We start from the raw sequence: 15,000 nt of genomic DNA, 5'->3' as shown, positions 1-15,000 counted from the left end.
CCCTCCTCTTCCTCCTCCTCCCCCGCGCTAATACCTGGCTCACCTGCCGCTCATTACCGTCATCAAGGTTAATATTACACCTCGGAGGGCTCAGGCCAATCAGCTCAAGGGTTCTCGTAAGTGTCTGGAGCAATTCAACCAATCAGCGGGCTGCGTTTCGTGTGACGTCACGCAACTATCATCATGCGCTGGAATGCTATTGGTGGTTGGTTTTGTGTGTGTGTGTGTGTGTGTGTGTGTGTGTGTGTGTGTGTGTGTGTGTGTGTGTGTGTGTGTGTGTGTGTGTGTTTAGTTAAATCGATGATTGTGGGTACGTATTGATGCGTGTGTGTGTGTGTGTGTGTGTGTGTGTGTGTGTGTGTGTGTGTGTGTGTGTGTGTGTGTGTGTGTGTGTAAAATTCCTTGCATGTTTTACTAATGCACAAAATTAGTAATGATGCTCCTCTTTATCATACTTTATTTTCCTTTCTTTCCTCTTCTTCCTCCTCCCTCGTCCTTCTTCTCCTCCTCCTCCTCCTCCTCCTCCTCCTCCTCCTCCTCCTCCTCCTCCTCCTCCTCCTCCTCCTCCTCCTCCTCCTCCTCCTCCTCTTCCTCCTCCTCCTCCTCCTTCTTCTCCTCCTCCCCCTCCTCCTCCTCCTCCCGACAGATTGGTGATGCGCAAACGTACACTGGTCTTCAAGTAATGGAATTCTTCAGTGGAGACAATGTGGTGAATACTTTGAAGGTGACACGCTCACAAACAATTCACAACATGTTTCGTGCCTGACTGACTCACTCTAGTTCGTTCATTACCTTTTTGAAGAGTTTATTGAACAAAGATCAATGGATATTAATTTTTTTCATTTCAAAACGCATTCGATGAAGATATAGGCCATTTGTCAGAGAGGCAAACACAAGCGGCATCACGGGCAATACTCGACGTGGGACTGGCTCTCTGACCAATAACAGAGTCGTTCTGAATGACTTTTCATCCATCACGTTCATGAAAATTCACCGATGACACCACAAAGCAGGACAAAGAAGCCTTTCAGTCAAATTTAGATCAACGGTCGCGTTGCACCACCGTATGACAAATGAAATTCAATGTCAGTATACACAGAAAGTACTTCACGTCGGAAAGAATGATAGCTTTTTTCACAATTAAAAAAAAAAAAAACTACTTCATGTAGGGAGAAGATCTCGGAATCGTAATATCAAACGACCTGAGCTTCAATTAACATTGCATTGAAACTGTTACAATTGTTAAATGCATCAGCTTTACCAGACATAACTTTGAAAACAGCTGGAAAGAGTTCTGTCAAAACTACACATCCATGGTTCGCCACATCTTCAATACTGCGTATACAGTCAAAGAATGTTGAAGAGGTAGAAAGATAAATACTTCTTATGAAGAATGGCTTAATGAATTCAATGAACTCAGGCTTTCAAAACAAAGGTCGAGAAGCGATCTAATAGAAGTGCATCAAATATTCAAAGACATCGATAACAAATATAACAATTACAGTTGATCGATGAAGCACAACAAGCAAACCAAACACCCTCAAGACTACCGCCACACTCACACCAGGCGGGGCCCAGCACGTGTCCCTCAGCGTGGCGGCTTAATTGATAACGTGTGGAAGTGTTCATCTCTCAGTGTGACCAAGAGTACAATAGTGACAGCTTTTAGAGATAGACGGCGCCCACTGACAGACAGCCCTCATCTTTCCTCTCATTTTTCTGTCACTGCATTTCAAGACTCACTAGTTTCAAGACACTTCTCCAATTTCAAATGATTCCTGTAACCTTTCTTTTGGGACTGGCACCTTAACAGCCTCCTTTTTTTGACTCCTTGGCCAGCAACACCACAAAAAAAGAAAACAAAAAAAAGTGCTAAACAGTACAGCCCTCCACAAACACCCCAAGGAGGACCTACACATCTGCTGCTGCTTGTTCTTCCTTAGTATTCCTTTGTGCTTCTCTTCCTTCCCCTCATAACACAAGGCTCATCACCAACTCATTAAATAATATAAACCCTCCTTCCTTTCCCCTCAGTCCAATTCTCCCCCTCTTCCCCCTTTGTGATGCATATGAGGGGAGAGGGGAGAGGGGAGACGGAAGAGGGGAGAGGGGTAGAGTTGCTGGGTAGGAGATGGTGTTACGGTGACGGGGGAGTGCAGTAGTAGTAGTAGTAGTAGTAGTAGTAGTAGTAGTAGGTTGTTAGTTGTTGTTGTTGTTGTTGTTGTAGTAGTAGTTCCCCTCATCCCTCACTTCCTAACAGTCGCCCATCACATGCATCAGGAAGTTAGGGAAGGGAAGGGAAGGGAAGGGAAGGGAAGGGAAGGGAAGTGAGGGAAGGGATGGGAGTGAAGGTGAAGGGAGGTGAAGGGAAGTAAGGGGAATCGAACCAGGGTTGATTAATGCATGAGTTAGCCAGTGATGCGCGTAGTCGAGGAGGAGGAGGAGGAGGAGGAGGAGGAGGAGGAGGAGGAGGAGGAGGAGGAGGAGGAGGAGGAGGAGGAGGAGGAGGAGGAGGAGGAGGGAGGAAAGAGTGCAGTTTTTTGTTATACGTAACTACCTATCTACTACTACTACTACTACTACTACTACTACTACTACTACTACTACTACTACTACTATTACTACTACTACTACTACTACTACTACTACTACTACTACTACTACTACTACTACTACTACTACTACTACTACTACTACTACTACTACTACTACTACTACTACTACCACCACAACAATCTTTTTCTCATCGTTCTTCCCTCCCCATAACATTTACGTGTCTACCTTTTCGATTGGCATTTAGGAGGGAAGGGAGGGGAACTGGAAAAGTGTGTGTGTGTGTGTGTGTGTGTGTGTGTGTGTGTGTGTGTGTGTGTGTGTGTGTGTGTGTGTGTAAGAGAGAGAGAGAGAGAGAGAGAGAGAGAGAGAGAGAGAGAGAGAGAGAGAGAGAGAGAGAGAGAGAGAGAGAGTACAAACAAGTTACAGAAGAATCACAAACAGTAATGAACAACACATTTGAGACAGCGCAGGGAGAGAGGAAGAGAGGAGAGGGAGAGAGAGAGGGAGAGAGGGAGAGGGAGAGGGAGAGAGGTGATAAGGAAGGGGACGAGAAATTAAGGAACAGGGAGAGACAAAGATGAAGGAGGGACAGAAGGTAAGGGAGGAAGAGAGATGAGACAAACACACGTATAGAGAAAGGAAAGAAAGAAAGGGAGAGAGAGAGAGAGAGAGAGAGAGAGAGAGAGAGAGAGAGAGAGAGAGAAAAATTAAGAAAGAAGGAAAGGATTTTTTTCTTTACAATGCATAGTTTTGTTTACCATTATCATCATAGTCATCATCAGTGCCATTATTTTTCACGGATACTATGATCTCTATTGTCATTATTACACTATCATTATCAGTGTCATCGTTGTGCTGTCTTCATCATTATTGTTGCTGTGTGGTTGTGTGATTGTTATTATTGTCATTATTGTCATTATTTTCACTATTTTTATTACTACCATCATTAATTCACTGTCTATCTTCTTTTTTTTTCAGAGTTTTCTTCATTGAAATTTTCACATGTATAAATGAAAAAGATATTAAAAAAAAAAAACACCAGTAATTATAAGTGACAAACTAACTTACTTCCAATGTCTAAAAAAAAAAGTAAAAAAAAAAGAAAAAGAAAAGAACCAAAAAAAATATGAATAAACAGAAATATGTAACAGAAAAAAAATTATATAAATGAATAAAAAATCACCCAACTAACTTCATTCTTTCCCTCAAAAGACTAATAAATAAATAAATAAATAAATAAATAAATAAATAAATAAATAAATAAATAAAAGACATGAACCAAAATAAACTACAGAAATAAATACAGAATAGAGAAAAAAATACAAAAAAAAATGAAAAAAAACACCCAACTAACTTCATTCTTCCTCAACAGCATAGAAAATAAACAAAAATAAATAAATAAATAGATAAATGAATAAATAAATAAAAGACATGAAAAAAACAATAGAAATAAATACGAATAGAAAAAAAATATAAAAAATTAAAAAACACTAGAAAAATAAATAAACAAGTAAACAAACACAAAACACCAAATTTAAATCCTTACTCCCCCAACAGACTCCCACGACCCCCCACCGCCCCTCAAGACCCGAGGAGACACACCAGCAAGCAGCGTGAGTGGAGAGACGCCCCCCCTGCCCCTTCACAGCATGGGCGGGGGGCAGTGGGCAGGGGGCAGCGTGGCGGGGCTGGTGGAGGCGGTGAGGAAGGGGCGCCCCAGACACGTGCAGCTGCTCCTGGAGGCGGGGGTGGAGGTGAACGCGCAGGACCATACAGGTGAGGGGAGAGGAGGGGTGAGGGGTGAAGAGTGAGGAGGTGCGAGAGTGTCGGGTGAGGGGTGAGGGGTGAGGGATGAGGGATGAGGGGTGAAGGGTGAGTGAGAAGTAGGGGGTGAAGGGTGGATGAGGGGTGGAGGGATGAGGGGTGACGGGGGATAGGTGAGCGTAGAAGGGTGAGGGGTGAAGGGTGAGGAGGAGTGAGGGATGAGGGATGAGGAATGAGGAGGTAAGGTATTAGGGAGAAGGAGGGAAGAACGAGGGAAGAATGATGCGATTAAGGAAAATATGAAAGGAAAGAAGTATACAGACAGAAAGAATAGATGATAAAACACACGAAAATAACAAATAACCAAGAGAAAAACTGTTGTCTATTTGTCTATTTATCTATCACATGTGGAGGGAGGAACAAGATAGACACAAAACAAGACTCTCTCCCCACCCATCCTTCCCTCCACAAACACATCACCACGGAAAACAAAAGATAATCACCAAGAAGGAATGATTTGTAAAATAAAATCAAAACAGAGAAGAGAAGAGGAAAAATAAAAGTTAAGGAGTCTATGAGCGTGGATAACAAGAGAAGAACGACGATAGGGAAGTAAAACGCTCGAGGGTGAAAAAGAGAAAATAAAAGAACAAAATAAAAATAGATTGACGGAACAAAAAGCGAGAGAACAGATGAGGGGAGAGATGAAAAGATGGAGAGGAGAAGGGAGAAGCAAAAGAGGAAGTGAAGAGACGGAAGGAGTGAATAAGGAAGAGGAGGAAGAAAGTGGAGGTAAAAACAGGAGAGATAAAATGAGTAAGAGGAGTTTAAGAGACAGGAAGGGGAAGGGGAAGGAGATGGGGAGAGAAAGTATGAGGAAAAGAGACTGAAGGGAAGAGATGGGGAAAAGTAATTAAGAGAAGCTAATAGACAGAAAAAAGGACTGAAAAAAATCAGATAAAGTGGGAGAGAAGGATGAAGGGAATGGAGAAATATTGAAGGCGGGAAGGGGAAAAATTATCTAATATATTCTTTTCAGTTAATCCTTCTACCTTTCAAGCCTATTTTTCTTTGTATCAGGCCCTCCATTGTTACTTAAATACAACACACATTGCATAGAAGCTTCTCCTCTCAGCCTCTTCACGTGGCTAAATCGCCGCATTTCCTTATCATTAACCATTCCTCTAACCCAGGGGTTCTCAATCTGGGGTTTGCGAATCCCTACGAGTTCACATGAAGATTTCCAGGGGTACTGAGATGGCTGATTTAATAATACATCCTTTGCAGAATACCTTCGCCTATTGAGTTAGTGTCAGTCACTAAATTAACATTCTGTTCGATGTGAAATTACTGGGGGTTCAGGTAGATGGTTTTATAACTCAGAGGGTTCTTAACGAGATAAAGGTTGAGAACCCCTGATCTATAGTCTAAAGGAATAAACATTTCCTCTTACATTACCCAGCCTACACCAATGAAAGATCCAAACACCCCAATTGGCAGCGTCCTTACCAAGTAAATGAAGAACACCTCATTGGGAAATTACTTTTTGAAAAAATCTAGTATAGAAGAAAATAAAAAAATAATGTATAGTTTTTGGAAAATAGGAGAACATAAAGTAAAAAGTTTAAATAATAATTAATTACAGCTACAGACCCAGACAAAACCCAAACCAAAACACATCAGGAAGTGCCGATATCCAGGCTACACTTCCGCCTATCAACTGCTATGGCAAGACAGAGCTTAGGAACACGGTGATGAAAACACTACAGCACCCTCGGACTATTTCTGTTTTGGCCACTAATTTTTTTTTCTCATAAAGAAAACCGAACAAATATTGCTGTACTCATTTCTTGTGAAGAATTAACCTGTGCAGAAGCGAGGTGAAATGTGTGTTAAGGTTCCGTGCTGTATTTAAGTCTCTAGAAATGAAAGATCTTGGTACACCAGACAATTATGTTTTGCTCTATATTATGATGTTAGTCGTATAAACTCAAGTAACTATAAAGAAATACCATGGTAGATTACATAAGAACAGAAAAATACTGGAAGGAGTAAAAGCATGGTAAACCAATAGATACATCGTAATTCAGTGTTTAGAGACAACTACTCTGTACGAGACGATGCTGACCCACTCCTGAAATAAACCAACCTGCGAACACTGAAAATGTGACAGTTTGGGTCCTCTCCTATTGACATTAATCAAAGTATTACGATTTATTCACAATAGTAATATATTACACTCAGACGGAACACGGGCCTGATGTGTTTGAGATGTGGCATTTTGTTATAGTACATTTCGCACTATATAGCGACTGTTTAGGACCGAAAAACTATAGCTTCAGGTAGATATACAATAATGTTATCTATCGATTTTCAGTCTTAAAGTAAGGGAAATTACAAATATTGATGCATTTTTTTTTATAGTCCTCCTTGCTTCACGAAAAGGTGCACGAACTTAGAAAAGGTTGAAGAACACTAAACTATACCCTGAGAAAAAATACAGTAAAAGAGATAAAATAAAAATGATCAACATCTCTTTTATTACAGAGGCTAAGAATAATACCAAGACTAATTACGTAATTCAGAGATAACGAAACGAACGATGATCACGAGAGCTTCCACGATATCAGTGTGTATGATAAGATGTGATTCCAGATTCCTCGATAGCGCTTCAAGTTTTCAAGATAATACCATTCCAGTTTCCTTGATAGCGATGCGAGTTTCCAAAATACCGTTGCCATTCCACGATAGAGATGCCAATCCAGTTTCCAGGATAATAATGCGAGTTTCCACGATCAAGATGCAATTCCAGTTTCCACTGTAACGATGCGGGTTTCCACGATGTCGATGCGGTTCCAGTTCTCACGATGCGATTTCACGACACAATATTGAAGTCCACTTGCCTACACAGGTACTGGGACGAACCCTTTCACCCCGTAAGAGTTCACCCCAGACCCTTGGGTGCGAGTAGAGTGACGCTGCCACCTTCCTGCGCCGCAATTGAAGTTCACTTGCCTACACCGGTACTGGGACGAACCCTTTCACCCCGTAAGGGTCCACCCACACCCTTAGGTGCGAGGAGAGTGGCGCTGCCACCTCACTGCGACGCAATTGAAGTTCACTTGCCTACACAGGTACTGAGACGAACCCTTTCACCCCGTAAGGGTTCACCCCAGACCCTTGAGTGCGAGGAGAGTGACGCTGCCACCTCACTGCGCCTCACACGGGTAGCCATGAGCAATGACCCGCCACACCACTCCCCAAACACTGTCAGTGAGTCCTTTTCACCCCGTAAAGGACCACTGGTATTGTCAGTGCCTGGTGCATGGCGCACAGCGTGCCCTCGTTCATGGCGAGTTGTTCAGCACGGTGTCATTATAAGCAGAGGTCCCGTACACACCACTCACCACCAGACTCTATGCAAGGAGCCCTTATCACCCCTTAAAGGCCCCTCACGGCATCATCTGGTGGACGGTAGACACGGCAGACTGCTTAAGGCGACCCCTTGCCTAGTGTGAGGCGCTGCAAGTTGACGACAACCAGTGAGCTTGAAGCCGCAAAGGAAAATGAGTCCACGTTAACAATGGGATTCCACGACAGGTTGCGATTCCAGTGTCCACGGTAAAGATGTGTTTGTCGAGGATAACGATCCGTTTATCGAGGCTAACGATGCGGCGATGGCGATGGCGAAACGATTCAAAGTATTATTACCTACACAGGTACTGGGACGAAACTTTTCACCCGAAAGGGTCAACCCCAGTCCCGTGGTTATGAGAGCAGTGACGATGCAACCTTGCAATGCCTCACACGGGTCGCCATGAGCAATGACCCGCCACACACCACTCCCCAAACACTGTCATGAAGTGAGTCCTTTTACCTAACCTAACCTAACCTAACCTAACGTAAAGGACCACTGGTACTGTCAGTGCCTGGCTCATGGCGCACAGCGTGCCCTCGTTCATGGCGAGTTGTTCAGCCCGGTGTCATTATAAGCAGGGGACCCGTACACCACTCACCATCAGACTCTATGCAAGGAGCCCTTATCACCCCTTTAGGGCCCCTCACGGCACCATCTGGTGAGTGGTAGACATTGATCTCTTGCTTATGGCGACCCTTGCCTAGTGTGAGGCGCTGCAAGTGGACGACTAGTAGTGAAGCTTGAGGCCACCAAGGAAAAGAAGGACCTGCAGCCAGTTCCCTGCCTTGGGCCCCAGGCCGGACCCGACAGCCACCTCCTTCCCCCGTGCGGCGCCCAAGGCCGTCACGGCCCTCAACAACTTTAGGCCGAAAGTTCTCAATCGTCGTTCAAATTTTGATTCGAATATAAAATCGTCGATGGTAAATGAAAAATAGCTTTGGTCTGAAAGAGTGCAAGAGTTAGCTGATTAATGAAACAAGGTGAGGAAGCTTTGTTCCAGAGTATCTAGTGTACTTTGCATGTTGCTGCCCTGACTGTGTACGTGTTTGTAGATAGCTGGATATAAGCAGTAGACCAGTGGTAGTTGTGTAACTATTTGAAAATTAGTTAAGCTTCTGGATAGAGTGGATGAGTGCACACAGGTTTGCTTGTCTTATACATAAACTGCCACCTGTAGACATAATTTTTTCTATTTTATGCTCTTAGAAAAAAGCAAACTTAGTTTCCTTTATTTCCCTGATCACAATGACGTGTAAATATCAATGTTTCAAATATAAGGAAACAGTAGGAGAGGACCCAAACTCCCGTTGAAGCTGCCAGATTCAACAGATATTTCACAGAAAGATGGTCAACGGCATATAGTATATTTTTGGATATTCTTCTGTAACATAAGGAGATATCAAGATAGGTAAAGTACTTTTAAACATGTATGTACTACAAAAAAAAAAAAAAAACGCTATAATAGTAGACTTAGGTTATAACTATGCATTGTGTTTTTTTATATAATATCTAGCTCTATTCCTGGGACAAAAATGACTTCTTCCTCAATTGATAACTCGAAGTTATTATGATATTTTCTTTCCTTCTAGGTTAGTAAGTAGACTACAAGACACCATGAACATATGAAGCCCCGTAAATGAGTTTATTTTCATAACTTAGAAATCAAAGACTGATAATGAGATTGTCTATTGCCAACCAAACCGTTCTACATAGACGTCTTCAGCGTCATAGAGACCTAATGATGTTAGCTCATGGACAGTGGCCATCCTGACAACGCGAAACCACAGGGGGTTCATAAGAAGATTTCCAGGGGTACTTAGATGGCTGATCTAATAAAATCCTTTGCATATTGAGTTCCATGTTCCATGTGATAATACTGGGGGTTTGGGTAGATGGTCTTATAACTCAGGGGGTTCTTAACGATAAAAAGGTTAGAACCCCTGCTCTAACCCTTTGTGTTTTTTTTTTTTTTGCATACATTCTAATTAGCTAGCGTTCAGTGACTACATGAAAATAGACAAACTTTGAGTATCGGGCTGTGAATCACACCATTAGGAACACCCCAAGAAGTGTTTACTCCCTTCTAAACTGGGAAACATTTTTAGCTTGAAATTTGTGTACCATTAGACCATTTTATTGATTAGGGGCCATGGAGGTCAGAAGATTAATGGCCACAGTTTTCACTATTCTAATCCCACACATGAGTTTCTGAAGATGTATAAAACCAGATAATAGTGCGCAGAGTGAATATGAAAACGCGTCATGGTACTGAAGGGCTAATATTCTACATCTAATAGTCCACGGCGCCCCAAACACTGCCAAATCATTCAGTATCTTGGTGTGTCGTCTGGCCATCCACTGCACATCACCTCAGAGGACAAGACCCGTACTGGCAGCGAGGCAGAGACTTGACAGGCCACTCTCCTCCAGAATATAATGTCCTTGTTGGTATGAGACGCCCCCGCCTGTTTTCTGCGTGTGGTGCTGGCAGTCTTCAGTCTTGTAAGGTCATGTCAAGGGCGAGGTCAAGGTTCTCTACAGTTGTGGCACTTAACTGGTCACACTGAATTCGACTCCTCTTCAAGTCTCACCCCGCCACACTTGAACTGTTGCACTCAGGTTTAGGTTTAGACTGTAGGAAGTGTCACGCAGGAAATTGGTCACGTCTTGGTAGATTCCTGATGGTGACAGTCCTTGGAGTCACGTGAAGAGGTATTGTCAGTCACAGCCTGATACTCAAATTTCTCCACTGGCAACAGATCACTGAATTATTCAATCAGAGAGTGTGCAAAGATCAGACATACCTGAATATGAAGCACGAACATGATGATACAGAAAGGATGTAGATTATGAAGGATTATATTAACATGGCAAGCTATCTTTTTTGAGGGTTTAGGCTAACACACCCGAAGTCATCAGCGATTACATATGTATGGATGCTCATCAGTTAATAGCGGCCTTATCACCACCACCACATACCTTCACACTGATCTCCTACAAAGACGCCTCTGCCTCACGACCAAACCCTTCACTGATACACATGGCAGGACAACAACACAAGTCAAATGAGAGGAAGACACGCCCTGGCTGATGCATTAGCGGTAACTTTTCGTGGCGCCACCAAACTTCAAGCCCTCCCGCGGTAACTGAGGTATACAAGGCGGCCACATGAGGCACAGGAATACCAAGGGCCTACATACTGTCCCTATCCAAGTAATTCGCAAGGTAGGAGAGTGGTGGCGGCGTCCATTCTCTTCCCCTCCCCTCCGACCACATACAATGCATCATCAGAAGAACCAAGAGACGTTTTGGTCGGTATTCAGAAACGCTTTGCTCTCTCACTACGATTATTTTCCAAGGTCACGATGATTAATGAGATTTTCAAGAGTGTTTCTCCAGTTAATAATGTAGAAATCTTGTTACTCTGGCTCTAGAAACGTAAAAACACATTAAAAAACTTGTGAATAAAGCCTTTTGAAATAGTGGAGATGAAGTACTGAAAAGTTTTAATTACGAGCGTATGTTCGAAAAGACACGCAAAACCACCGAGCAGCCAAGACTTTTCGCATCCGCCGCCTCTTCCTCCAGCACTCCTAAGAGGCATTCATGGGAACTTAGAACACCAGAAAGTAAGGGAAGGTGCAAGAAATTCTCAGGCTTACATGTGAGATTCCTATTACGAGTATACCACATGCCTATCTGTTTCTACTTGTCATTTTCGTCTATACGTTTGTCTAGTCGCACTATTATAAATTATAAGGATGTAAGGGGAGCTGTTTGAGGTCACCAGTCCTGTATGAAGCTCACGTACCTTCCTGTATATAATTGGTATTCTCACCTGTAAATTTATGTAATATTTTCTTTCTATTCAAAGTTTCTCAATGACTCGGTACTAAGAGTTTCATTACTGAGTCTATTAATCTACAGATCTATTTAAGAACGAATTATTTCCCATCTCTTTCTTTCTAAATATAACATTCTCACTCTTAAACCTCTATTTCCAGTCCTATCCTGTTTACTGACCCTAAAGATTTTACTGGTATCACTTTTGTTACATCCCTTACACCACTAGAAGCTCCCTATCAGATCCCTTCTTAACCTACACCTCTAAGGAACATAAATAGAAAAACCTTAACCTTTTGTCGTAAGGAACACTCTTCACCTTAACCACTTCAGTACAATGACGCGTTTATATATTCATTCTTCTTACTACTTGGTGGTTTAATACAACTTCAAAAACTCTTGTCAAGGATTAAAATAGTGAAGACTGTGGCCATTAATCTTCTGGACCTCCATAGACCTTTCTGATATAAATAAAATCATCTGATCGTACCCAAAACTCAAGGTAGAAATATGTCCCAGTAGTGAAGAGATTAATATCCAGGTCACGGCAGGTCAACTAACCTAATCTAATCTAATCTAACCTAATCCATCCGCGTTCATACACACCCGAATCTAAAGAAGTAAGCAAAGATAAGAAGGAAGGATAATAAAAATGAGAAAGGGAAGACGGAGAAGTAAGAAATGAAGGAAAGGGAGAGAAGAGTGACAGTTACTTGATTTATTGGAAGGGGATAAAGAAAGAGAGAGAGAGAGAGAGAGAGAGAGAGAGAGAGAGAGAGAGAGAGAGAGAGAGAGAGAGAGAGAGAGAGAGAGAGAGAGAGAGAGAGAGAGAGAGAATTCAATACCACGTCAGAATCTGATAGAGAGTTCAACAGCCTCATTAAATAGTGCTGTATACATGTAAACACGAGAATCCAGGTCGACTGACACAGGCAGATAAAGAGATACCTACATTATATAGACTAATAAATAGAGAAAATAGATAAGGAAAAAAAGATAAAGAGATAGATACTAGGTGGATAGATATACAGATAGAGGTAGAGACATAGGTAGTTAAATAGATAGACTGATAGATAGATAGATAAATAAATAAATAAATCGATAAAGAAATGAATAGACAAACCCATATTCAGAAACACTTTGCTCTCTCACCATCACTACTTTTCAAAGGCTCCAGTTGAAGATACTCGTGTTTTTAAGAGTATTTCTATGGTTCTGGTGATGGCTTGGCAAGATTTCTAGTTTAACAAGAGAAGAAACTGTCTGGAAAACCCCGCAACTTGTCTTTGTGGCCTTGGAAGATTGTCATAGTGAGAGGGAAAGGCTTTTTTTTTTATTCGAACATTAAACAGACAAATAAATCGATGTCCTGATTATTGAATATGCAATTTATACAGACAGATGGATATATATAGCTGGAAAAATAAGAAAATACATAGATAAGCAAATAGTTCGATAAATAGAATGAGAGATAGACAGATCGATAGGTAGATGGATGTATAGACGAATATGTAAGTGTGTGGATGAATGGATGAATGGATGGATGGATGGATAGACTGATTATATGGAAAGAGATATAGGTAACTCACTGACTGATAAGATGACTGGTGGGATGACTGACTGACTGACGGATAGGCTCAGTGTTGTGACATAATTATTTCAATAGCCAAGCAAAATATACAAAAGAAAAAACATTGAGGTAGAAAATATAAATAACTTAGTAGAATAGATATAAATAATACAGATAATAAAGAACACATACACACACACACACACACACACACACACACACACACACACACACACACGAGACAGAAATATTTTACAGAGATATACTGACGAGAAGAACTATGTCACATCGATATATCCGAACACACACACACACACACACACACACACACACACACACACACACACACACACTCAGTGGTTAGAGCACTGGCTTCACAAGCCAGAGGACCGTGGTTCGATTCCCCGGCCGGGTGGAGATATTTGGGTGTGTCTCCTTTCACGTGTAGCCCCTGTTCACCTAGCAGTGAGTAGGTACGGGATGTAAATCGAGGAGTTGTGACCTTGTTGTCCCGGTGTGTGGTGTGTGCCTGGTCTCAGACCTATCCGAAGATCGGAAATAATGAGCTCTGAACTCGTTCCGTAGGGTAACGTCTGGCTGTCTCGTCAGAGACTGCAGCAGATCAAACAACAACAACAACACACACACACACACACACACACACACACACACACACACACACACACATACATACACACACTTTGGTAAACATTTCGTATGTTCATTAAGATGGACGAGTATACAGAGAGAGAGAGAGAGAGAGAGAGAGAGAGAGAGAGAGAGAGAGAGAGAGAGAGAGAGAGAGAGAGAGAGAGAGAGAGAGAGAAATAAGGAGAAACAAGAAATGACGATGATGAAGAAAGAAGAAAAAAAAAAGAAAAAGAAAGAAAAAGAAAAAGAAGAAGAAGAAGGATAACCAACATCACGACCACCACCACCACCACCATCAACAACAACAACAATCAAGATAACAAGATAAAAACCACCACCACCATCACAAAGGTCATTCTCAAAAGCGATCCCATCCTAAATCTGACAAAGATTACAAGGCTCGGATTTCCCACAATGCAAGGCACCGATGGGGAACATAACTCACACACCGCAACATTCATCCCAACATGCACACGTGGCCTTGAATCATTTATACAAGAGGATCAGAGGGTCTATATGGTATCGAATTCCTCTTATCAACAAGTATAAGGGATTCTGGCGTTTATAAGTGAGGCGATTAGAAGAAAGTGTAATAAAGGGTATGTTAATAAGTGTAAGTGTTATATTAGTGTGATTTTTAGAACATTTATACATTCCCTCATCTTTTTCCCCTCTCAGCGTCCTCTCTACCCCTTCTCAGTGGTAGCTCTCGCCACAACAGTAACTCTAATTTGTCCTAATCATGCACTCACGTCTCCCCACTCCTTCCTTAATTCACTTCCCACATTCCATTCCCCCCTCCTATCAATACCCCCCACAATTCCCCACTCCCCTCTCAACCTGCTTCCAAATCTTCACCCCTAGTTATTTATTCCCTCCCCTTGAAGACACTCTGTTTCCGCCCTCACCCCTTCCAACACCCTCCTGTTCTCATTTTACTCTCTCACAAACAATTAACACACTAATTTCCACCATTCTGATCTTATTATCATCTTTAATTTGCTTTCTTGTATATTTCTATTTCCCTTTCACACCATTATATCCTCTAAACACATCGATTTTCACTTTTTTTTTCAGTCACCCTTATGATTTTACTCTCTCTCTCTCTCTCTCTCTCTCTCTCTCTCTCTCTCTCTCTCTCTCTCTCTCTCTCTCTCTCTCTCTCTCTCTCTCTCTCTCTCTCTCTCTCTCTCTCTCT

At 42.1% G+C, this 15,000-nt stretch overlaps 1 protein-coding gene across 1 annotated transcript in view; it reads left to right on the top strand.

Annotated features, from left to right (window-relative positions):
* The window catches only part of LOC123511076 (espin-like), a 58,232-nt gene that overhangs the window by 5,258 nt on the left and 37,974 nt on the right, over nucleotides 1-15,000 (top strand). Inside the window, 1 exon segment of the mRNA XM_045266691.1 lies at nucleotides 4,114-4,332. Within this exon segment, the coding sequence (XP_045122626.1) occupies nucleotides 4,206-4,332 (127 nt within the window). The 5' untranslated portion in view covers nucleotides 4,114-4,205.

This window comes from Portunus trituberculatus, chromosome 31, assembly GCF_017591435.1.
Source record: "Portunus trituberculatus isolate SZX2019 chromosome 31, ASM1759143v1, whole genome shotgun sequence".
NCBI classification, from domain to species: domain Eukaryota; kingdom Metazoa; phylum Arthropoda; class Malacostraca; order Decapoda; family Portunidae; genus Portunus; species Portunus trituberculatus.
The sequence above is the reverse complement of the archived record's forward strand: the minus strand, read 5'-3'. Positions and strand labels throughout refer to the sequence as shown.